The 26,707-nt window shown below is 50.1% G+C and overlaps 6 protein-coding genes across 6 annotated transcripts; 3 read left to right on the top strand and 3 right to left on the bottom strand.

Moving 5' to 3' along the window:
- Positions 1-2,967: 2,967 nt before the first annotated feature.
- Positions 2,968-4,163, bottom strand: J3458_003796 (uncharacterized protein; the record flags this gene model as incomplete). The annotated part of the gene is made up of 2 exons (XM_066117971.1): positions 2,968-3,794; positions 3,870-4,163. The coding sequence occupies 2 exons, from the start codon at positions 4,161-4,163 to the stop codon at positions 3,315-3,317; spliced, it is 774 nt and encodes a 257-aa protein (XP_065977767.1). The 3' UTR covers positions 2,968-3,314.
- A 1,758-nt stretch (positions 4,164-5,921) lies between these two features.
- Positions 5,922-8,847, top strand: J3458_003797 (uncharacterized protein). The gene is made up of 2 exons (XM_066117972.1): positions 5,922-7,357; positions 7,417-8,847. The coding sequence occupies exons 1-2, from the start codon at positions 6,504-6,506 to the stop codon at positions 8,180-8,182; spliced, it is 1,620 nt and encodes a 539-aa protein (XP_065977768.1). The 5' UTR covers positions 5,922-6,503; the 3' UTR covers positions 8,183-8,847.
- Positions 8,848-14,476: 5,629 nt separating this feature from the next.
- J3458_003798 (uncharacterized protein) lies at positions 14,477-17,748 on the top strand. The gene is made up of 3 exons (XM_066117973.1): positions 14,477-16,041; positions 16,092-16,355; positions 16,417-17,748. Exons 1-3 carry the CDS (start codon positions 15,782-15,784, stop codon positions 17,006-17,008), a joined length of 1,116 nt encoding a protein of 371 aa, XP_065977769.1. The 5' UTR covers positions 14,477-15,781; the 3' UTR covers positions 17,009-17,748.
- J3458_003799 (uncharacterized protein) lies at positions 16,463-18,100 on the bottom strand (the record flags this gene model as incomplete). The annotated part of the gene is made up of 1 exon (XM_066117974.1): positions 16,463-18,100. One exon carries the CDS (start codon positions 18,098-18,100, stop codon positions 17,696-17,698), a length of 405 nt encoding a protein of 134 aa, XP_065977770.1. The 3' UTR covers positions 16,463-17,695.
- Positions 18,101-19,343: 1,243 nt separating this feature from the next.
- J3458_003800 (uncharacterized protein) lies at positions 19,344-19,679 on the bottom strand (the record flags this gene model as incomplete). Its single annotated transcript, XM_066117975.1, has 1 exon — positions 19,344-19,679. One exon carries the CDS (start codon positions 19,677-19,679, stop codon positions 19,344-19,346), a length of 336 nt encoding a protein of 111 aa, XP_065977771.1.
- A 194-nt stretch (positions 19,680-19,873) lies between these two features.
- On the top strand, positions 19,874-22,429 carry J3458_003801 (uncharacterized protein). Its single transcript, XM_007817113.2, has 2 exons — positions 19,874-20,307; positions 20,357-22,429. Exons 1-2 carry the CDS (start codon positions 20,035-20,037, stop codon positions 21,935-21,937), a joined length of 1,854 nt encoding a protein of 617 aa, XP_007815304.2. The 5' UTR covers positions 19,874-20,034; the 3' UTR covers positions 21,938-22,429.
- The last annotated feature ends 4,278 nt before the right edge of the window (positions 22,430-26,707 follow it).

The raw sequence follows: 26,707 nt of genomic DNA on the forward strand, positions 1-26,707 counted from the left end.
GTAGATCCACTGAGTACAGAACTGACATTCCTGCGTCTCTCACAAATCGTCAACCGCTGCCAGCGCCACAGATGCAATACCACATACTGCTTACGCGTAAGGAAGAGAACCGTTGATCTGGCGAGGGATATGGAAGGCGCTGCTGCAGATATCGAGGCGGCCAATGCGGCCAATCCAGAGCGGGAGTGTCGTTTTGACTTTCCTCGTGCCTTGCGGGAGCTGGCCGCAGTGATCAGGAAGGAAGGCAAGTCGTACTATGTCTTCGAGGCGGCGCGGAATGACAACCTCATGAATCACTTCAATCCCGCCATTATACTAGGCTGGCTAGCCAATATCGACATATCTCCTTGCACCAGCCTACAGGCGGTTATTACGTACGCTGCCAAGTATTGCAGCAAATCTGAGAAGAAGACTGAGCCTTACTGTAAGCTTGCAGACCAGGTTTTGCCGCACACGGCACACCTTCAGCCGCTATTATCCTTCTCCTCTCGCCTGATGAATAAGCTGATTGCCGAGAGAGATTACTCGGCGCAGGAGATTTCCCATCTTCTCCTTAACATTCCTCTGCAGGAAGGCACGCGGATGGTGGTCTCTGTCGACTGCCGTCCTTTGGAGCAACATGCACGTTCGTATCGCGTGGATGAAGATGTCAACGAGACCGTCGGCAGCTACAGGAGGTATCTCGAGAGAAATGACCAGCACGAGGATGCAACTTACCTCGAGTACCTGCAATCGTATAATCTCAAGACGTGGAGGAGACTCGCTGCCAACGCGAAGAAGAGAGTCCTGTCTTACTTTCCTCGATACAGGTCCGTGGAGGCATCTCCCCAGTTTGGTGACTTCTGCCGTGTTAAATTGATGATGGCTCATCCGCATCGCTCTCCAGAGGAGTTGCTCACCGTGGGCGGGCAGCGGTTCGATTCCTTCGCGGCTGCGTACAGGTTTTGCAGAGAGCAGCACCGTGACACCCATGCGGACGATCATTATGGGGAGCCAGATACAAATGAATTGAGGGCTGAGGACGACGAATTTGAGCTTGAGGTCCATGAAGAGCCCATTGTGGATGAAGACTGGCATGAACTCGCCCGCATGCTTCCCGACCGCCCGCTGGAGGAAGAGGATATCGACATGCTCGGCCGCCGAGACATCGACATCAATTATGATTGGACCCCTCACGTTGGACGGTATACTGATGACGGTATTCTCAAGGGCGACTACTGGAAGCAACGCAAGGCGGCAAACCGCCTTGACCTTGATGTGGATCATCAGCCCTTGGAAGCTCGAGATTCCCTAAACCGGGATCAGCGCTTAGTATACGATACCGTGATGGACCACTTCCTGAATCAGGAACCCTCTCAGTTGCTGCTCCATGTGGATGGTGGAGGTGGTACCGGGAAGTCATACCTCATTAATTTGCTCTCCGCGCACCTCCAAGCCGCTGCTGCCGGGAGAGGGACACCTGTTTGGCGTGCCGCGCCCACTGGCGTCGCGGGAAATCAGATATCGGGCACTACTTTGCACTCCCTGTTACACCTTCCAATCAACAAGGACTTCAAGCCCCTCTCGCCCACTGACATGGCCCAGCTCCAGAAGAAGCTGAAGGACATCAACTACCTGATCATCGATGAGAAGAGCATGCTGGGACTGCGACAGCTTTCTTGGATCGATGACCGCCTGCGCGAGGCGTTCCCGAGTAGGAATGAGGAGTTCTTTGGTAGTCTTAACATCCTTCTGGTTGGCGACTTCTTCCAGCTTCCACCCGTGCTACAGAAGCCGCTCTATTACGATAAAGAGGTGCAGGGAGTGGAGATCAAAGGCAGGAACGCATATAGACGCTTCGATAAATCAGTCTTCTTGAAGGTTGTCCAACGGCAACGGGGCGACGATCAGAAGGCGTTTCGCACAGCTCTCGAGGAATTGCGGCTCCTCCAACTGTCAGTCGAGTCCTGGAAACTCCTTTCCGGTCGAGTACAGGCGAAGCTAGATGATCTGGAGGTCGCCAGGTTCGCCAACGCCTTGCGAGTATACGCCACGAAAGATAGGGTGAACGAATATAACCACTACCACCTCGACCGCCTCGGCCGGCCAGTCATTCAGGTCAAGGCTAAGAATGTCGGCCTTGGCGCGGCTGCGGCGCCTGATGACAAGGCGGGCAACCTTGCGAAGCAGATCCCTATATGCATTGGCGCCCGTCTGATGCTGACATCTAACCTTTGGCAGCCAGTTGGTCTCTGCAACGGCGCTCGCGGTACCGTTTACGATATCGGCTGGGCACCGGGGGCTGACCCAGTCCAAGACCCTCCCTGTGTTATCATGATGGAGTTTGACAAGTACAGTGGACCTGTGTTCCTGACCACCGCTGATGGCAGAAAGATTGTCCCGATTCTCCCAGTAGACAGGGACTTCCTCATCGGAAGCACTCTCTGCACTCGCACGCAGTTTCCCCTGATCGTATGCTACGCCATTACGGTTCACAAGTCGCAGAGCATCACTGAAGATGTCATCGTGACAGATCTCTCCTGTCGGGACTTTCAGACTGGTTTAAGCTACGTAGCTGTCTCTCGCGTAAAAACGCTCCAGGGCTTGATGCTGGATGCGCCCTTTGATCGTGGTCACCTGTTTTACGAGTCTCCACCAGAGGGTATGAAGATGAAGATGAGGGATGAGCGGCATAGAAGACGACAGGTCCTTACACGGAATCCATATAGGTCAGACCACGGCTCTGCATAACTAGATAGCTAGCTAAATGTAATGGCTTAATAGTTGCTTGGCCCAAGGACTCCCAGCCTTCGGATGATCGTACCCCTTGCACCCACAGCTCTAACGTGCAAGGGGTGGCGTAGTATTTTATAATACATCTCACTTTCTAAGTTAAGTTATCCTAATAATTATACTATTTACCAAATAATACTCCACGTTCTAGTATAAGGTTAAAATTTAATTCCAAAACACCGCCGGCCCGGCGTTGTTGGAATGCTTGTCTTGCCGTATTAGGAGTTATAAGAGCATGCTTGTGAGTAATATTTTGGTGATGTCCGGCCGATATCCTCTATTACTGTAACGTTTGCTTCACGATTCAATAGTTAAACCCCGTCTTTGTCTTGGCTTGGCATCGACGCCGGGCCTGGTATATTCACAGAAGTAGAACAAAGCCAGTGCTAATTTTCCTCGTTCAAGCGTCTGCGAACCTCCCATAGGCTCTTGAAAACGGTATCATCCCTTGATGCGTGCGTGCTGTTGTTGTGCCAAAATTTGGCCAGATTCACAAACCATCGGCCGTTTGGTTTCTTCTGTGCAATTGCCTTTAAGACTGCTTACATTCCGCGAGATGTGTGCATTCTTTTGTACACGCTTGACCCCTGCCTGGCTGGTAGGATGTGAGGAAGAAAGTCTCCGTAGGCTAGCATCGTGGCGCTGATACCGGCAGCTATTGCAGTAGATACCGACGACCCAGCCTGGCAAATGCCAGGAAGCTCGTCACGTAGTTCCTCAAGTATCTCCCCCGGCACTTCACCAACGACGCATAGCACATCTGCCCTTTTACTCGGGGTTTGCGAGTTGGACTCCAAAAAGGTCCCATGGCTATTTGCCGCGTACACGGATATAACAGACGGGTGGCACGCTGGGAAGCCCTCTTCCTCATATGGCGAGTTGCCAGCACTGGCGACAAAGACGACACCTTCTCCACGGCGTGAAACAGATTCTATTGTGTCAGAAATATCCTTTATGGGACGCGGAAACCCAAAAGACATGGAAATGATATCGGCACCCTCACTACCTGCCCATTGTATCGCCTGCGCACGTCACGTTAGTCAGTACCAGTAGAGATGCTTGCCAACTCGGTGCGTGATCAGGAATAGGCCACTTACCTTGACGATATTTGTTTGACAGCTAGAGAGGCCTTCTGTATTCTCTGCAACTCGCGCAACCATGATCTCTGCGGCCGGCGCGGACTCCGCAACAAGCCGCATCATGAAAGTGCCATGACCGAATAGGTCCTTCATGTCTGAATCACTCTGGCCCACGAAATCTTTGTAGGAAATTACCTGCTTCTTCCTTTCTGGTCCATCGAAATCGTCTTGGAAGTAAGGAATAGAGAGTCTGAGGCCTGTGTCTAAAATCGCAATTCGTACGGGCCTTGTACTTGACGTTGCCTGTCGCATGTCATCAACAGACGCGCTAATGGTCTTCAGCTGCTGAAGCCATCTTAAAGGACCCAAAGAAACAGAAGAGTGAAATAAACCGCTATCATGAGGATATGTGCCATCGGTTCGGACGCTCGACCTCAAAGATGAAAAGCTCTGGTTTTTGCTAATATATCCACGGTCCCCAAGGCGTGGCCTAAATCCATTGTTTGCAAGCCATGCGAGAGGCCGGACGACATGATAGTAAAGACTCTTCCGCCTGGCCTCTACGCCCTTCACTTGAGGAGAACCTTCCTTCTTCACTTCCTTTCCTATTTCAGGCTCCCCCAATTCTTGGACAGTATTGTACTGAGAAAAGTTCTTGCTATCGAGGCAGTACTTTACGGCATCAACGAAAAAGCTTTTGTCCTTAAATGCAGGCCATTAAGCCTCTCGGAGTTCAATCAGCGCATTTTGAGCGAATTTGCAATCAAAGTTTGCCTGGGAGAGCCTTCTCCGGCACGGCTTAGTTTCAAACGGCCTGAGGAGCCCAATCTCAAGTAGTATATAACTCCCAGGGCAAAGGTGCGGGGGCAGTGATGGTACAACGGTTCTTGGCTGCAGAATAGGTCTTCCTCTACTGCTTCGCTTAATGTGCCGAATGGGAGAGATACAAATGCTTTGAGAGGTATTCGATCCCCATCTACACTGCCATCGCACTTGGTACTGGGCATGAACCAAATCGTGTCGCTCGTCCATTTTGTTCTCACCACCTCCGAGTCGTAGAATTGCCAGTAAGTGTGTGCTACTACATATGCGAGAAGAATTCTATGTGACGGGGTGAGTCGATAGCGGCTGAGGATGTCCGACAGTGACAGCCCATTCCCTGGCGCGGGCAATAGCTCTGGAAGTTGAGGTTGGCGAAGCCGGAGGAAACAGGCCTTTTCGCGGTCAATTGAATACACAAGGCGGGCGAATGTCGGCTCGCTTAGGAGAGCACAGATATCTCCTTCGTCAAGTACTTCTCTTTGGGGTACTGAAGACTCGCTGCTTGTTGATGTTCTAATTACATTAGTCGACTTGTAAGCCTGAGCACGCACACAGCTACCGTGATCCTGGGACTTACAGCATCAGTCGTAAGCCTTGCCAGAAAGACATGTCCATCGAGGAAACCAGGACGTCCAGGTAACCGGCCGTAGATTCTTCATCCAGACAGAGTCTGGCTGGATGCCACTTTAACTCGCCAGGTGAGGCGTTGGGTCTCGTCGGGTCACACCTGCAATTGAGTTGAAGAAGTTCAAAAACAGTTTTGCTGATGTTTGAATAGTCCCCTACGTGCACGTCTCTGGCACCCTTTGGTAAGCCCCGAATTTGCTCTTTCTCATTTAAAGTAATCTTTTCGTATAAATTTCGGCAGGTTTCGTGCAAGTCATCTATAATTTCATGGTTTTGGCTATCAGACAAGAAGTTCTTGATGGACGCTTTTAGTCCACTGCATTTCTTTTCCTTTAAAAGGCCAGTGAGCACACGGTAGCAGTCGCTGACGACAGTTCCTTCCGAGATGTGAATGTTCTTCGGCCACTGGTCAGAAGAGGGTGTCAGTCATCCGAACAGGACGTGGGTCACAAGTTACAGCAGAGATATTACTTGCCATACAGATCCTTGCCAGCTTCTCGAACAGGATCCGAGAAAGTTCCTCAAAACTAGGCCAAATCCAGTACGGCGGCATGTCCTTGATACGTGATCCAATCAGGAAAAGCCTTGCCCCTATTTCACCTGCTGCATGATGGGCATGATCTGGTAGCGATTTCCTCGACCTGTGGCATATTTCAGTAATAACCTTGCCAAGAAGGGTAGCGCAGGATCCCAGGAGGTAGCAAACATTTGAGGTGGCCATGTCAAGGCTTGGAACATTGAATGATTCGAACATGGTACTGGAGCCTGAGCGATGAACGAGTTTATCGCTCCGGCGGCTCTACGGCCCGATTATGCGACTTGAAAATGTTGAACTTTGGCATCTCACCAGACCATTTCAGCCCAATAGTCGTACCAACCCCTCTCGTGGCGATACCGTCTACACGAATCCAGGAATCTCCTCATCTGACTTTTCTTTCCTATTAGTATTGGAATCGTGCATCCTTTAATCATAGCTTCTCATCGCCGAGGAAACAGTGGCTACTGACACATTTTGGCGATCCGTGAACAAACAACTGAAACACAAGAGCCGAACAGGACACGAACTTGCTCCCATTAGGTACCTCACAGAGCCATGCTCAAATATTTGCCTCAGTTTACTAACGTCTTTTCAAGCTGACTACAGACTCTTTTTTTTCTTTTAGGGCTTCCATCTTCCCTCTTCCACCCAACCCTTTGCACGACATGGCAACCCAACCGCTATGGACACCGGATCGAACCGACGCGACCGTGAGAGCTCTCACAGAAGATTGTCTCTCCATGTTCTCTAATTGCACAAGCTTAGTTTATTACGAGAATCAAATTGCATTGGAGTGCATGTTGGCAGGCTTGCGCCTCTGGGCGGACAGTGTCAGAGCAACCGCCGAAGAAACAGTCTCTCTCGACCGGGTATACAGGTCCAGGCCGGACGATTTGGTAATGATCAAACACATTCTAATCATGCTCTCTGACGAGTTAAATGATTACGAAACGCACGCCGAAAACGAACAAGCAGCAGGTGAATTCATCCACGGCAGTGAGGCGGCCATGAATAATCTATCCATGGTGGGCTTGGCCATTAGACAGTCGTGGAAAGCATCGCGGCATCAAAGAGAGCCTTTACCCTATGATCCAGCAGAGTTCGACGACCTAAGGCAACATCTTGAGCTTATCATACTACGCCGACCCAGCACTAATGGTATTCAGAGCCATGTTGACTCATCAAAACTGAGTACCGTGCAGCGGCGACTGGTTGACGCGAATCTAAGAAGACGGCATCGCTTTGTGCTGGCACAAAGGGCATCTCAAGCTTTGCAGGATGAGCCAAAGCTACCACCAGAATCTCCTTTGTCCGCCACAACGACACAGTGTCCCAACAACACGCAGCCGTCGTTCAGCTTGTACCGGCCAGGAGATGACGGAACGCAGAGGACGTCAAGCTCATTAGACCCTGAGTTGCCAGTCATGGAAAAGGCCGCTCTTCAGCGCCGTTTTTGCAAGTGTCCCTGTTGCTGCCAAACAATACCTTGCGAAGAGGCGAAAGATCTTGAGACGTGGAGGTGCGAAAGCTCTATCCTGAAACCTTTTGGCATTCTGCAGACTATTAATTATTTTATAGGCAACATCTTTTCGAGGATTTATCGCCCTACACCTGCTTCGTCGAAGAGTGCCCAACTCCCTGGGTGTTATTTACTACGAGTCAGGAATGGGAAGAGCACGTCAATGCAGACCACCCGTGGCAATGGGAATGCCCTCTTTGCGAAGACGTTGATCTGGTCTACTCGGAGAGAAGTGATATTGTGGACCATTTTCAGGATAAGCATGAAGACGAGCTGAGAAACTATACCTTACCTACGCTCCTATCCTGGTCTAAAGTACAACGCATGGGGGTCTCGTCGTGCCCCCTGTGCGACTTCAAGGGATTTGAAGACTCGACAGATATCATCGCCCATGTGTTATGCCACGTCTATGACTTTTCTCTTCGGGCTCTTCCATGGGCAAAGACTGGTAGCCGATCCCTTGAGAAACCGGTAGGAAAACTTGTCCTTCCTAATGATGAAGACGCTAGGGCTAGGCTACTCGGATGGCTCGAAAACATTGAGGGTGAGCCCATGGAAGAGCCTCGGGCATCTGTCTTTTACGAGCCCGCCTCCGCCGGGCCTGCGAACGAGGCCTCCTCCAGCGACGACATATGTTATTTCGAATACAACGACTACTTCGAACAAAACTCCGTGGACAACTCTTTGAGGCCTCGGGTAGCTTCTTCCATAGCAGTAAGCCACAATTCGGAGGAAGGGATTGGGTACGAAGAGACTTTTGAAGGCTTCGACAGTCAATCGGCGATGCTGGACGGGAGCCAGGCCAAGGAAATAGGGCCAGAATAGAATCACCAACTCGACGGCGCCATCTCTCACGTTTCCACAACTATTGACAGTCATCGTCTACATCAACAAGAGATATGCGCAGCGCCTTCTCAGTCAAGTTCTATCACGGACTTAAGTACACGGTGTTATAAGATTGAGAGTTGTGTTGAGACCCGGAGGGACGACCTGGCAATTACTCCCCGGCACATCGGAGACATTGCATCCCGGAGAGTTTCTGGGCCGGCAGAGCCTAGCGAGTGTGGCACAAGCAGCTACAACGCGAGCAGTGAAGCCATCCCGCCTTCCCAAGATTCCGACGACACGTCGATGACCCGGCATTCACAGCGTCCCATGGCGTTACCAGGCCACGATGCTCCGCATATACACAGAAGAAACGGACCATTGAGGAGGCTGGGGAAGGGAACAGCCTCATTTTTATCGCATCTCAGAAAAGGCTGGCACACTTTTTTTCACGAATAAAGTTTGAGCGCCACGGCGTACAGGCGTCGCGTCGTTGAGATATTTGGGGCTACGGAATCGAGATGATGCAGAAAATAGAGACTACCACAGCTTTTCCTTGACTGTATTGGTTTTTTTTTTCGAGCACTTTCTTCTTTCCATGACAGACTGGAGATTGTTTATAATGTAAAATATGTTTCCTATATACAGAATATACCTGCTCATATAATAATAGAATGAAATATAACACAACTAAGTAAGACACGTTTTCCTATCAAGTTTAGCAATTATACGTCCTTCTCAAGAGGCGGAGGTTTTGGAATGGCGTCGTCGAAACTGGATATTTGGACCCTCATAGTGAGTACTTATTCTGCTCATGATCTTGAACTCAGATTGGTTGTTCGTGTCAGTTCGAGCCGCCTATTTCTGACAAGAGCTGGCTTCCGCATTTGCACCTGGTTCAGGTGCTATCTGGAGATCGAATTTGCACTGAAGAATTGCCACCGTTGGCGGCAACTGCGCGTGCGCCGGCGAACCACAGATGCAAGACCTCGGCCCGGGAGGAAGTGGAACGATTATGCCAATTTAGATGTCTCAGACTCCGGAACCTCGTTAATGATTCATCGCTCTAGACAGATATTGTGCGGGTCGGGCAAACACGCAGCATCGTGATGTATGCTATAAATCCCATTCCCACCATAGGTTCTCTCAGCAATGAGAAAGCCATCGATTGTGTCGCCCCATTTGCCAACTGCTCGCCATGAAGAGGATCCGATTCGTGAGGAGATATATAGAGACTTGTTGATACATGTGTGGAGATAATTCGCACCCCCCCAGGTTGGGGCCCAATTTGTACGTCATCAAATGTGCCCTTGACTTCTGTAGCCAATTCCATCCCCGTACTCGTATTGTTGCAAATATAAAACAGAAGACCAGCAATCTCTGCGTATGTTTTATCGAGGCCTATGATAAAAAAATGTAAGCCAATGAACGTACGCCCGGCTGATGTAAGCCGACCGGCCACGATGTGAAGTCCAGCCTCGGCGTTCACAGCCATGGGCATGGGCCCGTTCGTCTCACCGTTCATTGTGTCAAGAAGAGGGGTCGAAAACATGTCAGCTGTTTCAATATAAGATGCAGCACGTGCTTTTGAGCATTTATGACCCATCCCCAATAGTTCTTGGCACCGGCTACCGACCTCTTCAAGGGCAACGTATCCAGCCTCCCAAGTCGCAAGTATGGCCAGTATGTTAATACTGAGCTCCACAAGGAGTTGTAATACGCTCCAAGGACAAGATCCGAAATAATGACGAAAGCAAGGTAGCGACACCAACCTGACCTGTTTGCTGCAAAACTCCTAGATCGATCGCAAAATTGCTTTCCTTGAAGGTCTATCTGAGTACGAAAACTCTCAGTATAGTGTATCACCCAGCCCTTGAATACTTCCACACTCGGTTCTGTAACCGCAGGCATCACACGGGTGTCACGCAAGGGCTTTGATCACGAGGCGTAGGGCACAAGGCTCACCAACCTCTTGTATAGAGCTCTTTGGCCATTTTAGGCCTTGGAGAGAACCAAGGACTTTTAATACCAGAAGACTGTTATTAGATGAATTGAGCTTAATCATCACAGCCGTTGTCACAGCAGGTCCAATCACACAGCGGCGCTTTCTGTGTTTTGTTTTTTTTTTCATCGTGAATTGTAAGGACGTTGTGACGCCGGGGCTCAGTGACGCTATTACGAGTTCAATCTATGTGTCACATTAAATGTGGATTTGGGTCCTTTATTGAATCCATCTATCGAGGGAATTGAAGCCTTCTTTATAGTTGAACATCGACATGGCCGCCTTTCCGTGGGTTTAGCTAGCCGACTTCTAATTTAGAGTGTACAGCCTACTTCGAACTGTCCAACCTAATTTGAAACCTCTAGATGAAGAGGCCCTGCTAGGCGACGCATTCGATGACCTAGATTGCGTACTCGTTGACAGACGGAAACAAGGATGGCTTCCAAGTAATACACGGGCCGCTGTATATATCTAAGAAAATGATATCAGGCACCTTCGATATGAGGTAAATGTAGGCCTACCTCTCAAACCAGGCGTGGTATCAAATGTCAAAACGTTTGCCAAGTATCGCACGATAGGACCTGTGGCGGTGTTTAAAATGGCTTCCTTAGCAGCTATGAGGAATGCTTATGCCACATTTCTTGTGGTACTGCCATATGCCTCAGTTAGAGCAAGGCCGGAACGAAATTGTAAGATAGGCACATAGGCTGTAACTATACTTGATGATGTCTGGAATGTCTTACCTCAGGTAGAAGGGGACCATCTAGCCGGGCATGTACTCCGTACGACGCACCACCCCTACTGAAGCCGGAGTCATGGATATCAGTCACGCGGTTACACAAGGGCTACGATCACGGGACCTAGGGCAAAGACCCTCACCGACTTCTTGTATCTTTAGAGACCTTTAAGTCACTTGTAACCTTGAGAACCAAGGACCTTTGATACCAAAGACTGTTATTAGATGAATTGAGCTATTGTTCCAAGCCCTCACCGAGCCCTTGTCACAATACCGCCTCCTTACGAAAGGCTGATGAGCCAAAAACGGGAAATGCGCATGGCGGCAGCCCCCCTTTAATCCTGATGCCATGTCTGCATATAAAATTCTTCGCGTGTATCCCATGATTCATTATGGAATCAATTTTTGGTCTCGACGGCAAGGAGGTATATGATGAATGTCTCGGAGGTGCTCCGTGGCTTAACTCCTATGCCGCGGCTGAGAGGGCCATAGGCAGCAAACTTCGGACATAATGTGTTTGCGGAAGAATGGGCAATGCAGGGAGTACTCTATACTCCGTGATGTAAAAGCTGCGTGCACTACCAGTTCAGGAGCACCTCGAATTATCTATGCACAGATGCTGACCTGTTACTCCCTGAATAATATATGAGTCAAAAACCTTTAGCATGTAACAGCGTTACTGTTTTCAATTCCAATTCAGCCAATTCAGCCTTGTCTCCTGCCTCGGTTCTCACTTTTTGCACACTGCTCCTCCTGTGACGTGTAATTTGTGAGACATTCCGCAGAATTGGTTCATGACGGTTGTACTACGTAGCATCAATACTTCCCCGCACCCCATCGTCGTAGTAGATTATGTTTTTACTTTACGAGACCCTCATTTTGAGGGGATAAAGTGTAAATTTGGTATGTCCAAGGCATGAATTTCAGTGTCACGGTACACCCTGCCGGCACGCTGATATCTACCATTTGACTACATGCTATTCCTACGAGGCCAGTATTCAGGCCATCTTTCATTCATTTTCTTCCTGCACGGCAAATATCGCAAGGTATTCTTTGTCTTCTTACAAACAGCATGGCCTTGGATGCTCCAGGCTGAAAAAGATGACACCCAATCATCACTGTCTAATGCATGGCCGCGTGATTGACGACCTGTCAGAACAGTCATGATTGGGATGGCGTTGCATGTCATCCGCTGACAAAGTCACAGGGCTGTCTTGGTACTACCATGATCAGACAAATAAATGCGCATCGATAGAGCCGTCATGTTTCACCTTGTCATCTGCCTTGAAGGAGAGCAAATTCATCCTACTCGACAAGTTGATAATTTTTCTATTATTCTACCAGGGGATCTCCAAATAACATTGCGATTCGTTGCCAAGTACAGCTGGTTCCAAAGCCCATTCACCCTGATTGGAATGTTCCAAAGAGAATGACAAAGCACCGTCTTGGGGCTTTTAATTGCGGTGGTAGTCACTTGGGTGCTAGCATATGTGGTTGACCTAGCTGGGTTCCTTCTCGATCCCGATGAAGATATGATTCGGGATGCGGTTCTCAAAGCTCATAGTAAGAGAAGCGTCCGACACTTGGTTTCGCTGTGTATACACTAAGCTATTCCGTTTCAGCTAAGAGGAGGGATGTTGGCAATCCCGCGCCCACCCAAGAAAACTGCTAATACTCATTAAGACTCCTGAACATATATCAGCTTAATGATGAGGATTGTGGCAGAGAGTATTTCAATTCAGGCTACTTAACATTGTAATTCTTCGTAAGGGCTTGGGGATTGGCACGGGGGCAATGATTTTTGTGACCCGTTGAGAGTTATTGCTGAGGAAGTAGACGGTGAAAGCTAGAGATTTCACATCTTGAAGGCATGTTATAGTCATTGTCAAATGTCATAATCCATACGCTCTAGTATCTGAACAGAGCGTATTTTAACAAGCACGCCAGACGTATAAAACATTGAATCTAGAGGCGGATCCTAAGACTCATCAGCCGCTCCTCCTCATTTGAGCCCGAACCTTCAATTTACTTGGTACAACAATACCATCGATGGACAACAGGAGCGCTAAGCGCTCGATCGTTCAAAGAGAGGGAATACAATCCCAAGAAGCTCTGGCTAAAGCCACAAGATCAAAGTCTTTTAGGCTAATTCAAGCACGAGAGTATAAACTGCCTCGACCTTCAGTGGGAGATGCCGCGGCACGTCCCAGCAAAACCAACACCACTGTTTGCGAGATACTCCTGTAGGCCAGCCAAAATATCTCACCAGTCTTGAAAAATGGGGTTCTGGCACTTTGGGCCCCAAGGCTAAAACGAGGCTAGATCATCGGATGCGAAACCTGCATAACAACATGCACTGGCGTCGCAGTCATCTCAGACCTGCTTTTGAGATGCTTCGGTATTGGTGAGCTCAGTTCAGCTGGCATGCTTGCAGTATCAAGCTGGGTCGTGGGCCTAGAGGTGCAGAATTGAGATGTGACAAACACGGAGTACATCGATCCCCATATCAGACGAACACATTTGGCAAAAGCAAATCCCTGGAGCAACATCAGGCTTTTCACAAATTCCTCCACGTATGAAACATTGTATGGAAACGTTGCTTTAGTTTCTCACTAAAAAAACATGACTCGTCCTAGGGATGAATCTCATTCTACGATAGTGGTAACAGCGGCATACCTCAAAAGAGGGAGCCCTATGCCATGCCTTGAAGCGCCTCGCATATTTTGGATGTCATTTCGGAAGCTGTGGTCAATTTTTTGGCCTGGAATTTTGACACGGTTCGGTAAACGCGGCACAAATTCAAAGGAAGGGATTTTACGGAGTACTGTTGTGCCGCCTCACTGGCTATTTTCGAGTGTATACACAATATGGAACAGATACTGAGCATTTTCTGGGTATAAACAAACAGTATTGTGGGATTGCCGTGAGTCTCTAATCATCACGATTTATTGCTAGGATTCCTGTATGGATATGACACGGATTCTGGAGTTCCGCGTGCCATGTGTCTAAACTAAGGGTAGCGCCTACGTTACGCTAATTTGTGCGTCAAATTGAGTTCAAAAAGCTTGACTCCAGTTCTTCTCACCACACAGTCACAATTTCTAACAAGGGCATGAGAAAATCCGTCACCGGCAATGTGGTTGGGCGAAGTCGTAGTCTCAGATGGCCTTCGGGTAGCAGAGATGAGAGGAGACTGGAACCAGTTGACCTTTGTAAAGCGCCGCTCGCCCTACTCGCTGTACCTTGACAGCACTGAGTACCTGGGAAACAGAGGACGGCAAGTGAAAAGACAAAACGGAGTGCTCCGTACAATCCTCTGGAATGGGAGCTGAGTAGTCCGGACAACGCATGCAGTGTCTCGCCCGAGCTCAATAGTCCGTCTCAGGGCGGCTTCGCTGGTACAAACATCAGGTAGCGCAAGCAGCCCCAACATGGCCAGGAAAAAAAGAGCTTTGCTTTGACGGCTTGCTCAGAGCAAATTGTGGCCACGTGTCTGGATGTGCGGCGACTCGACCGCCACAACATCTGGTCCGGTTGCAGCCAACCCCGTGCAATTCTTCAACTACCGGAGGCGGTCCCGGAATCGGGAAGGCTACCCAGTACTCTTGTCCACAATATCTTGGATGGCGGCGGCGATTACGTTGGTGGCATGCACGCAGGCCTATCACGTCAATAGCTGGCTGTGCGCCCGGCACTGCTCCAGCCGTGGCCGACCGGATGGACGGAGCTTCTGCTATCGCGTCGACTCGATGAAATGCCTCAATTTTCTCAGGCTGCTGTGGTACAGAGTTGTCCGGCCAAGCGCTAGACACCAGGGGCGACAAAGTGGTGATGTGATGGGTAACAACTTTACCTCTGACTTGGGAGAGGACAAAGTGACATTTACGGAATGTGAAGCTGCATTCGGCTGGAAATACCCAACCCACCAGGGGAGAATAATTCTCGAGAAAGTGTATGAATGTCGACCATCTAGCTTGTGAGGGGATATCGGGCACGGGGCTTCCCTAGCGATGACAGTTGAGGAACATAGCCGAGACTGTGTTCAATACCTAACAACTAATCCGAGAGCTCGGATCCCATTTGCAATGTTTGGTCGTGGGCCCTGTCTCATAGACCAAACAAGACATTTCGAGTCCCCTTCTTTGGCCGGCATGATGAACGCCTCCCTGGAAAAGGTGGGAAATGTCGGAGTAGTCTAGTTCCGGGACTTGAAATATTACCTTCGTTTCCATAGACCCGAGCTTTTGATGAGCGTATTTCCACTTGACCCCTTCTGCCCACTCCGCATCACGCATCGGCCACTCTGCGACATATCCGATCGTGGACCAAGCTCCGTGGTGGCGTCGGGACTTGCGTCCAAGATGATGGCTTTCCGAGCAGCCACCAACGCTGAAAATCCTTGCCGAGTCTCGGAATCTCCAGCTACAACATACTTTCCATCGCATTGTTCATGGCGTTGAGCTGAGTCAGGGAACGTCAACTGGTCGTGGTCGGCATCACGTGGGCGGCGCCTCAGCTTTCAAAACAGCTCCCATCTCCCAGCCACCGTGACGCTCATCATCATCATTCTACCCAAGAACACATCTCCAGACTTCATACTCGCTCATCGACAGAGTCAAGGCGCGGCCTCGTCATGTAGTCACAGCAGCTTCAACCCTCCACCTCGCCGTTTTCCGTCACACCGACACACTGCTACGGAACCTTGACCACCGCCAATGCATCATCCGCCGCGCAACCTCCAACCGCCCTGTCAATCATGTTCAAGCATATCGACTCCAAGTGTGCTCCGATAGCGGCCACGAATCTCGAGACCTCGTGTAACTAGCGTCGGGCGGCGGCGTCGTCGCAGAGGCTGGCCATCATGAGTCCACTTACAGAGAGCCAGCTCAATGCCATCAGCATCATGGAGCGGGCGTGCTCCGCCATCTCGCTGCTGGGCTGTATCTTCACCATAACAACATTTACATGCTTCAGCACCTTTCGAGAGAAGCCCGTCAACAGGCTTGTGTTTTACGCATCATTCGGCAACATGGCAAGCAACGTCGGCACGTTGATGTCGCGGTCCTTCCTGGGCAACTTGGACTCGTTTGGATGCCAGTTCCAAGCCATGCTGGTCCAATGGTTGGTGTCACCGAAACGACGTGTGTAATCTCGCTAATAGCCATCACCAGGTTCATGGCTGCCGACGTGGGCTGGATCCTCGCCATGGCTGTCAATGTCTACCTCACCGTGTACCGCAAGTTCGATATAAAGCGCCTGCATAAAATGGAGCTCATCTACCTCCCGGCTTGCTACGGCATTCCATTCATCCCCGCATTCACATATCTCTTCGTCCGGCACAATGGCGAGCGGATTTACGGAGATGCCGTATTATGGTGCTGGGTTACCAGTGATCTCGAGGGCCTCCGCATCGGCACCTTTTACGGCCCTGTGTGGTGAGCCACGGCTTAGGTTTCTTGCGTTGCCAGACTTGCATTGCTGAGTGATTCTGTTTAGGACCATGATCCTCATCACCTTTTCCATCTACATTGCCGCGGCGGGCACCATTTTCAAGATCCGCAGACAGGTCCACGACCTCAGCTCGGATTACGATCTTTCGTCATGCACCAGCCCCGAGGTCACGGCTAGTAACGGCACCGCGGCGACAATGTCCGCAGATGGCGATGCCGTCTTTTCCGGCCAGACCCAGGGACGTGACGATAAAACAACGGCCAGCCGGGCCAAACCGCGTCGGCATGGCCCTACTCAGCAAAGCTTCGCTCGGCGCCGTAGCTTCGAACACAAAAACGCCGCCTGGTCCTATACCAAGTGCGCGCTGCTCTATTTTTCAGCCATTCTCATCACCTGGATCCCTGCCAGTGCGAATCGCGTCTACTCCATGGCACACAATGGTCAGCCTTATGCCCCCGTCGTATTCATGAGTGCCTTCGTGCTGCCCTTGCAGGGATTTTGGAATTGGATCATTTACGTTGTCATGTCATGGGGGGCATGCAAGTCATTGCCGCAGGACATCAAGGCCAGATTCTCAGATCTACATAGGGAACCGGCGAACCGGGACGAACTAGACAGGGCGGCCGACAACTGTTAATAGCGTCACGCCTTTTATAGCTTCGGGGCACAGATGTGAGCTCAACGGCTTCTGCTGGCATCCGCACCAGGGTAGTTATCGGGAAGCCTGATTCATTCGTCATCTAAACACGCTGTAAGAGGGGCGCTCAGTCATGCGATGGAGTGTATGTTCCGGGTGGGAACATTGCCCGTCCATGCTCGAGATTATATCAAAGATATATGATCGTCCTTCCTCTAATAGTTTGTGATTCTAATACGTCATAACGACCCAAAATTCATGCCAAATGTTCCATCATAGTGTTGGTATGATGATGCTATCTCCAAGCTTTGCATAGGTAAAGAATCTGATAGCACGAATCCAAGCCGCTCATCACCTACAGAGTACACACAACCCGCAGCCCGGGTGCAAAGTCAGGAGTCGAAAGATACAAGGTGACATATCAAGGTCTTCTCGCGTCTGATTGAGCCGTTTCTCACGTGCCTTCCACGCCAGAAGGGTCCATTATGCCAACAACCTTGCGCGTTCATAGCTCATGTCGAAAAGTTCTTCATGCTGCTCGTACATCTTGCCCGGAAGGCTCCGTGCACGATCGCTTAGAGAGCCGCAAGGACGCTGGCAAAGGTGGGAAGTCATTCTCACCATCATATCAAGCTGTAGATGTAGTTTGACAACCCATGAGAACCCAACCCGCTCTATCTACTCATATCAAACTGAAATTGTGCACTTGAATAGCAGATCCCTGGGGCCGAGTATTTCCGTTCCCCATTCCGGCTGGTCCATCAATGACACAAACACGTCAACTAGTCCGCCGGTCATGAAGCGGCGTAGAACAAGCGCTGCCGTGTGAACGGGCCCAACAGCCCCGTTTACGAATCGCCTCTCGAGGTCGTGCAGGCCCTCTTCTAACCGTCCTGCAAGGTGCTCGGCCCTTTGTAGGGTCAGCTGGGCATTCATGTTCAGCGGGTTGCCCTTGCGCGCATCTTCTCCAGATTGTAGGATGAAACCACCCCCGGATATGTACATCTCGTGAACGTAGTTCATAAGGAGCACGTGTACCATCTCTGTCGGCCCGTCGCGCGACCGTATTGGCCTGTGTGAGCCCGGGAACATGTCGGCGTCGTTGACGTTTTGAGGCGTCTTTGTATCCCAGTTTTTGGGAAGCACGGGCTGCTGGCTCGATAATATGGCGAGTCTGGACCCGTTTGCAACTGCTTACCACCAAATGAGCCTTCGCATCTCGACCTCGAACGGAGCAATGTCGAGTCGTTTCCCGCCGTGATGAAGTCCCATCTTTGCGCGACCCACACGATGATGCTGCTGAATGTCCATGCTGCATCGTGATCTCCGGGGAAGTCGACAAGAAAATATACCACTGGTCAGTTGCGTATACATCGATTTATCGGGCAAGCAAAAACGATGCACACTGGCTAAAATAGCAATGCTTAAAACATAACCATGTTACGGTATTTCATAATATTAAACTTTTTCATAGCCAGCTTTATGCGGACTGAAAATTGTAAAGAAGCAACCATCCATCCCAGTCCGAGTAGCTTGACTCATTCGTCTTTGGAAAGAGAAACAATTCCAGCAGTGCATATGGAGAGCAGGAGGATTTGCTGTTCGAGCGATAATGCTCTCCATGTCGGACGCAGCCTGCACAAGCAAGGGCTGTACACTTGGCACATGGACGACTTTGCTGGAGGGTTTCACGAGATCCGGGAGATCTGCCACAACTGAAATAAGTGAGTCGGCCTAAGGGGGTTCTGTAGCATGTCCCGAGATATGGAATGGGAGAAGAAGAAGTCGAAATAACCATCATTTGTGGTTAGGATTGCCTTGCTGTCAGTAATATCAGGATCCTCGGACTAAAGTAAATTCCGCATCCATTGTATGTAATAAACTTTAGTCTTGAGAAAACATGGCTAGGCTCGGGGTCAATGTTCAACAAACCTCCTCGTAGATTCTTGCCCGAACATCGCTTTCCACAAAATGGTAACTATCCTGTAGGCCGATAGATATCCACGCTTTGGCTGTCGTTTGGATATACGTTTCATACATTCCCAAGTACGTCCCTAGCCCTGAAGCTGGCGGCATGCTTTGGAGAAACTTCTCGCATCTTGCAGGACGTTCGTGGAGTGTAGGTAGCATTGGATGGCCTCCATTTTCGCACCGCGGCTTTGGTGGGTACGCATTCGACTTGGGACGAAATTGACATCAGAACTCAACGGGAAGGTAGTCTAGAGCATAGGGGTAACTGTGACCGTGAAAACCCTCGAGCATGGGTGAGCTTTGTCGCAATTCACCTTGGCAACGGACGCATGCAAGGGCCAGCTTGGGAGGCTCAGACGAATCGTCAGATGCATAGGTGCGCATCATCATTGGCAATATCTTTAGGGACAACCACGGGGTGTATATTCCGATGCATCTTCAGTGGTCTCAGGCACAGGATGCGGAAATCAAGAAGTTGAAAGCTGCACAATGGCTCATCAGGAAGTCTGGTAAGGAAAGAGTCCGGGAACATGGGCCGCACTCGCCGCCGCCCCGGCGTTGACATGAACCAAAGTCCGGCCCCATCACGGCAAAGGTGCGAGGCGATCTGGGGAAAGAATATCAGAGGCAGGGACGCGCCAAGGGTTAGGGTTGAAGAGCCATAGTAAGGATTGGAGTGGGCTTCAAGGAAAGCAGTCATTCACATTTCAACGTCAGAGTGCGCAGGGTGTCGTGCCTGGGCGTGGACCAGGATTGCCTATGTAGGAGAGATGCAGATCAAGTCAGGTGGATGGTGGATTGTGGACAGGGTCTGGGACGGGCCAAACCCCACAGACCTTCGCCAACGCAGGCTGCAGCGCGTAACGGTTGGATGAGAGAAGCACGCAGCTGTCACGAGTCACGACGCGTTTGCATCTCCAATCAATGCTTTTTTGACTGCATCCAGCGCCGCCAGCTCAAACACGACCGACATCACATGCTGACTCCCGACCGCGACCTCCCGCCTCCCCTCAGAATAGCTCATCATTCAGGCAACCCCGAACGATGGGCCGCTCATGGCGAGACCACAGAATACAAAGCGACGCGCAAACGAGCCTTCGCAACACAATCCTCCGGCTAAGAGGGCCAAGCTTGGTGAAAAGAGCAACTTCTCGCCAGAATTTTGGGATAACCTGTCGAAAGTCTTGCTTACGCCGCGTGCCTTGAGGGAGCTTGACCGTCGAAATAACGCCCAACCTTTGCCGACATTTAGCGTACCCCAATTGTATCCAGCAAGACTTGCTCGGTTTGCGAGACACGGCGGCCCGGACCTCCGTCATCTTCGCGGGGTATGGACTCAATCGCCCCTAAATAGTTACCTGCTAATTGCTGATTTAGTATACCGAATGCGAGACCGTTGCCGACGATATGAGCTCAAGTCGCTCTCTACCGTCTCGAAGCCGACAGACGCAGTCGACAAATGCAAGTAGCGTCGTTCCTGGAACCAAGAAGTCTTCCGCCTACGGCAAGGATTTTCAACAGCATCTCACCGACTATAATATATATCGTGCAGACCACGATTATGACCACGAGGCACCTGAACCTGCAAACCTGGCTCAGATGCACCAGGAGCTGGCAAATGCAAGAGCGTCACTTTCACCATCTGCGTTTCCTGAGCCAGCTTTCCGAGACTTTAAACAAAAGAATGCACGAGCAACTTTTGAGAGGGACGTTATGAGAACTGTCATTCCTGTGATTTCCGGTAACTCTGCTATTCATAACCAGCAAGACGTCCGCTTCACTAAGCTTAAGCCTATAACAAACGAGCATGCAGTAAAGCCACAGCCAGACTTCTTTGATGGGGCTCGCCTAGGAGACCTTAATCGCCAAATGAGGAATAACCAAGCTATACAGTCAACAGGTATCCCTACCAAGCACCCAGGCGTCCCAGTAGAGCCTAACTTCTTCCTAGAAGTCAAGGGGCCTGACGGGAATGCCTCCGTAGCCCAGCGGCAGGCTTGCTATGACGGAGCATACGGTGCTCGTGCCATGCACGCCTTGCAAAACTACGGGGAAGCTGAGGTGGCATATGACAGCAATGCTTACACCTACACCTCCACTTATCACGACGGTCAGTTAAAGCTGTATGCTCACCATGTCACGGCGCCAAGAATGGCCGAGGAACGACCCGAGTACCACATGACGCAGCTTAGATCTTTTGGAATGACGGACACTCGTGAAACATTCATTGCAGGCGCAACGGCATTCAGAAACGTCAGGGACTCGGCAGAGCGGCACCGGAATAATTTTATTCGGGCTGCGAACGCCAGAGCAGACCTGGCGACGGCAGCGGTACAAGAAGACCTTGCCGAAATACATCACGACATCTCTGGCCCTTTGGAGCTGCACGATTCTCAAGATCCTACAGCCTACACTGCCTGGCAGGATGCGGACTACGCGCTTCAGCAACAAATTGCTGACGGCACCGATCAACAGGACGATGCCGAGGTAGCCACTGCTGTACCCCGGGAAGATTCACCAAAGCCGAGTCAGGAACCAGCACTCTTGGTTTCCGATGACCCGTCAATGAGCTTTGAATCCAGTTTCACGACTTTCACTACAGACACAGCTCAGCCTAAACGCCCAAGGGATTCTAGCAGTCCGCCGTCTAGTTCCAAGAGAAACCACCCGTCTCAAGGTCAAACAGCTCCGGCACGGCGAACTACGCGCTCCTCCCGGCAGGCCATGGTATCGGGACAGTCGGGCTCTAGCAATTCTCACAGGGTGGAGACGTATGGGCGCCGAGGAAAAGTCTGCTTCGAGACGCCCGAGGGGACGGAGATTAAGACAGAGTTGAAGGAATGGACGGAACGGACAGAAGACGGGACTCGACGCTATTACTGGCAAGGCGTCCATTCAGGACTAGTGTTCTGGGCGACGAAGTTGCCAAAGGAGGCAAACAAGACCCGTCGGCGCTGATGATGAGTCAATTGTCCTTGATTGCGAATATTTCGTTAGTTTAGGTGCATTTTGAATCTACTCGGTATATCTTACTACTCTCATACCCCAACGCCGAATTCTCGCAGAATATGCGCTTGGCTTCCCGTTGACTGTGCCAGGAACTGATTCGGCTTATTTCTGGGGAGCGACTTATCGAATGTATTAATGTGAATTGGCTGCTCACACACCAGTTGGCTGGCAGAGCATTGGCAAAGCCTCGTGGACCAACTTCCACCCCAAAGCAGGAATATGTAGTATAAAGGTGAGATGACTATCGTCAAAGTAGGCCTCAAACATTCCGTGTACATGGCATCCCTTCGTCCCTTCGGGGGCTTTTTTATGCAAGAATTCTATCAAGCCGTCAAGAAAAGAGGGCAGATTCCCAGATCTTGGTCGTCCATGTCCAAAGACATACTTTCTCGCTCAAGTTTGACAAATTGAACAGCCGTCACGGGAATATTCTCAATTGCCACGCCAGGACCTGTAAATAGCTGTTGCAGATGGACGAATATCACGATTGGCTCGACCAGACTCGACGGAAGGATCACTTCGGATTTCTACGGATTGAAGGAGAGCCCGGTACAGTGAAATACACTCATGAGGTTTCCTATGGGTTTATCCCATTTTGGGGATTTTGAATAAGACTAAGTGATATTCATACGCTACAGCAGAGGCTTCGAGAATCCCCGAAACTCTCCATGCTTTATTTCGTGAAATCCTACAACGAGATCAGAAAAACACAGATAGATTGCTATCATGCATTCAATTGATCCTATTCACAACACGGCCAATAACGCCCGGGGGCTATACTTTGTAATACTCCTTACTACTAAAGCTGAGATTCTCTCTTTTCAAAAGGCAGGCAAGATTATATTGTCTATCATCAAAGGCTTGCTGAGCTTACAATGTTAACTATAATAGTTTAATTCATCCATGGATCAGTCAGAGACTACCTTCGAGAAAACGGGCTTCAAGACATCTTCTTTTATAGGGGTCAAGATGCAAAAGCAAGGAGCTACAAACTTCTGAAGCAACGATGCGTTAACTGTATTAAGTCGGATGGAGTTCCTACTTTACAAATATACAAGTTAGATGCGTTCATATAAGCACGAGTAACTCGCAACTCCAATAAATTCCGCCAATTTGCTGTGGAAAACGTACTCCGTGCTAACCTGGCTCAGGCCGTCGGAGTCGACCAGGCAAGCTCATGCCAAGCTTTCCTCGAGTTAAGCGGATTCATCTCCATATATTATATCGGGAAATGTGAATTGGTACCAAGACGCAAGTTTAATTTACATTTGGCAGAATATGGCCTCGTAAACTTTATCAGATGCCATGCAGAGCCCATGTCATGTCTTACAGTGAAAAAATGTTTGCGGCATTATACACGAAGAGTAATATAGCGATTTGTGCTTTTTTGCATATTCTAAACGAGAGCCAGTCTCCCATGATTTCCAGGACAGCTTATGCGACAGATACAGATACTACAAATGTTGGCGCGATAGTTTGACTTTCTGCATAGCCAATATGGTCAAAGCAAAGGAGACGAAACAGAAAACACATCATCGATTTACTCTACAAGCTAGATAGCCGGAGTGGTTATGCACGCCTATCTGACTGCCGGTATTTTGAGAATATGCACAAACCTATGAGCGAGAGGAGTCCAGTACTTTGGGCTGAATCCAAGAACCACGGGCATCTGCTGTAGCTAATTTCTCAGAAAAGTGCTAATTAAAAGTTGGATCTGTGAAGTATTGCATCCACCACTCGGTCCAGCAGCAGCACTCGGACAAGACGCAATTATCAGCTTGTTGCTGAAAAGAGGCGCTAGTACGGCCCTTTGATGTAGATCTCCCCTAGACTTGCCGTTAGGCAAGGCCATGACGCGTCAGTCAGAATGCTCCTACAGCGTGGATCTGAAATTCACTGCAATGTTGGGCAACCCATCTTGTGGGAGGCAATTCATGGTGGGGGAGAGAAGAACGAATTGTCTGTCAACAAGTTGAGCACCATAATTATAACCTTTTGTTATCCATGTTCCGGATGAGTCTTTTTTCTCTTCTTTCTTTTTCAATACTAAGTGGGGTTATATACATGTTGGTTCTACAACCTTTATCTTTAAAAGTAGCTTTATTATTATTAAAAAAAGCTAAATTTTTATTTATTCATTTTTTTTTAAATTCAAGTTAAAGTAAGAGCATAAATTATATTATTTCTTTCTTTTAACTTATTTGTCTACATCTCAGTTTCCAGCGGGAACATGGGACATTAGCCAAGACGTACCCGCGGGATCTAGCCTTGAGAAGATGACCAAGGAAGACTGGCTGGCGTTGGGCACTAACGAGGGCATCAACTTGAACGATTGCCTTGAACCAAAAGCCAAAACTGTCTCTCAAGACGACACATCAGAAACGGCAGCTGCTCATAAAATTCAGTCCAACAATGGACTCCCCAGCACATCATCTGTCAAAGTTTTCTCTCATACTCCATCTTCGTACAAAGACGCGGATCGCCCATACAACACTTTGTGGCATGTCCCATTGAGTGCTGTTGGTGACCCGTTGTGGCAGAGACTTCCACTCCGCCTGGTGCAGGACAAGAGTTAGCGGCATCTTCATGTTCATCTGGCACACCAACGGCGTTGACACTTTCGTGAGATGATCAACTTGCCGATGATCCCAACAAGGTCAATGAGCCTACTATGACTACATGTCCTAACCCGTACGAATGCAAAAGTACACGAGCGCGGTTGGGTCAAAGTAAGCGTAGAGCTCCTTTGTGAAAGGATGGAGTGGATTGAGAGCACAGTGAAGGAGGAACATTCGGTCGAACGTGGCGGCGGTTCAAGCTCAAACATGTCAGTGCGAGAGTGTGGCTCTGGTTCTCGCACTTCTAGTCACTAGTCTCACTGAAGAAAGGGTGGAAGAGGTTGCTGATATCAACACCAAGTTGCTCATTCAACGCAGGCGCGATATGTGATGGCCTGATAGGCAATAGTAGTTGCCATAACGCTGCCTTGCTGGCAGCAATATTCACTTTTCTAAAATACTACGCCACCCCTTGCACGTTAGAGCTGTGGGTGCAAGGGTACGATCATCCGAAGGCTGGGAGTCCTTGGGCCAAGCCTATTAAGCCATTACATTTAGCTAGCTATCTAGTTATGCAGAGCCGTGGTCTGACCTATATGGATCCGTGTAAGGACCTGTCGTCTTCTATGCCGCTCATCCCTCATCTTCATCTTCATACCCTCTGGTGGAGACTCGAAAACAGGTGACCACGATCAAAGGGGCGCATCCAGCATCAAGCCCTGGAGCGTTTTACGCGAGAGACAGCTACGTAGCTTAACCAGTCTGAAAGTCCCGACAGGAGAGATCTGTCACGATGACATCTTCAGTGATGCTCTGCGACTTGTGAACCGTAATGGCGTAGCATACGATCAGGGGAAACTGCGTGCGAGTGCAGAGAGTGCTTCCGATGAGGAAGTCCCTGTCTACTGGGAGAATCGGGACAATCTTTCTGCCATCAGCGGTGGTCAGGAACACAGGTCCACTGTACTTGTCAAACTCCATCATGATAACACAGGGAGGTCTTGGACTGGGTCAGCCCCCGGTGCCCAGCCGATATCGTAAACGGTACCCGAGCGCCGTTGCAGAGACCAACTGGCTGCCAAAGGTTAGATGTCAGCATCAGACGGGCGCCATGCATATAGGGATCTGCTTCGCAAGGTTGCCCGCCTTGTCATCAGGCGCCGCAGCCGCGCCAAGGCCGACATTCTTAGCCTTGACCTGAATGACTGGCCGGCCGAGGCGGTCGAGGTGGTAGTGGTTATATTCGTTCACCCCATCTTTCGTGGCGTATACTCGCAAGGCGTTGGCGACCTGGCGACCTCCAGATCATCTAGCTTCGCCTGTACTCGACCGGAAAGGAGTTTCCAGGACTCGACTGACAGTTGGAGGAGCCGCAATTCCTCGAGAGCTGTGCGAAACGCCTTCTGATCGTCGCCCCGTTGCCGTTGACAACCTTCAGAAGACTGATTTATCGAAGCGTCTATATGCGTTCCTGCCTTTGATCTCCACTCCCTGCACCTCTTTATCGTAATAGAGCGGCTTCTGTAGCACGGGTGGAAGCTGAAGAAGTCGCCAACCAGAAGGATGTTAAACTACCAAAGAACTCCTCATTCCTACTCGGGAACGCCTCGCGCAGGCGGTCATCGATCCAAGAAAGCTGTCGCAGTCCCAGCATGCTCTTCTCATCGATGATCAGGTAGTTGATGTCCTTCAGCTTCTTCTGGAGCTGGGCCATGTCAGTGGGCGAGAGGGGCTTGAAGTCCTTGTTGATTGGAAGGTGTAACAGGGAGTGCAAAGTAGTGCCCGATATCTGATTTCCCGCGACGCCAGTGGGCGCGGCACGCCAAACAGGTGTCCCTCTCCCGGCAGCAGCGGCTTGGAGGTGCGCGGAGAGCAAATTAATGAGGTATGACTTCCCGGTACCACCTCCACCATCCACATGGAGCAGCAACTGAGAGGGTTCCTGATTCAGGAAGTGGTCCATCACGGTATCGTATACTAAGCGCTGATCCCGGTTTAGGGAATCTCGAGCTTCCAAGGGCTGATGATCCACATCAAGGGTCAAGGCGGTGTGCCGCCTTGTCGTTGCTTCCAGTAGTCGCCCTTGCATAATACCGTCATCAGTATACCTCCAACGTCTCAGGGGTCCACTCATTCAATTGATGTCGATGTCTCGGCGCCG

Source organism: Metarhizium acridum, assembly GCF_019434415.1.
Source record: "Metarhizium acridum strain ARSEF 324 chromosome Unknown scaffold_13, whole genome shotgun sequence".
Taxonomy (NCBI): Eukaryota; Fungi; Ascomycota; class Sordariomycetes; order Hypocreales; family Clavicipitaceae; genus Metarhizium; species Metarhizium acridum.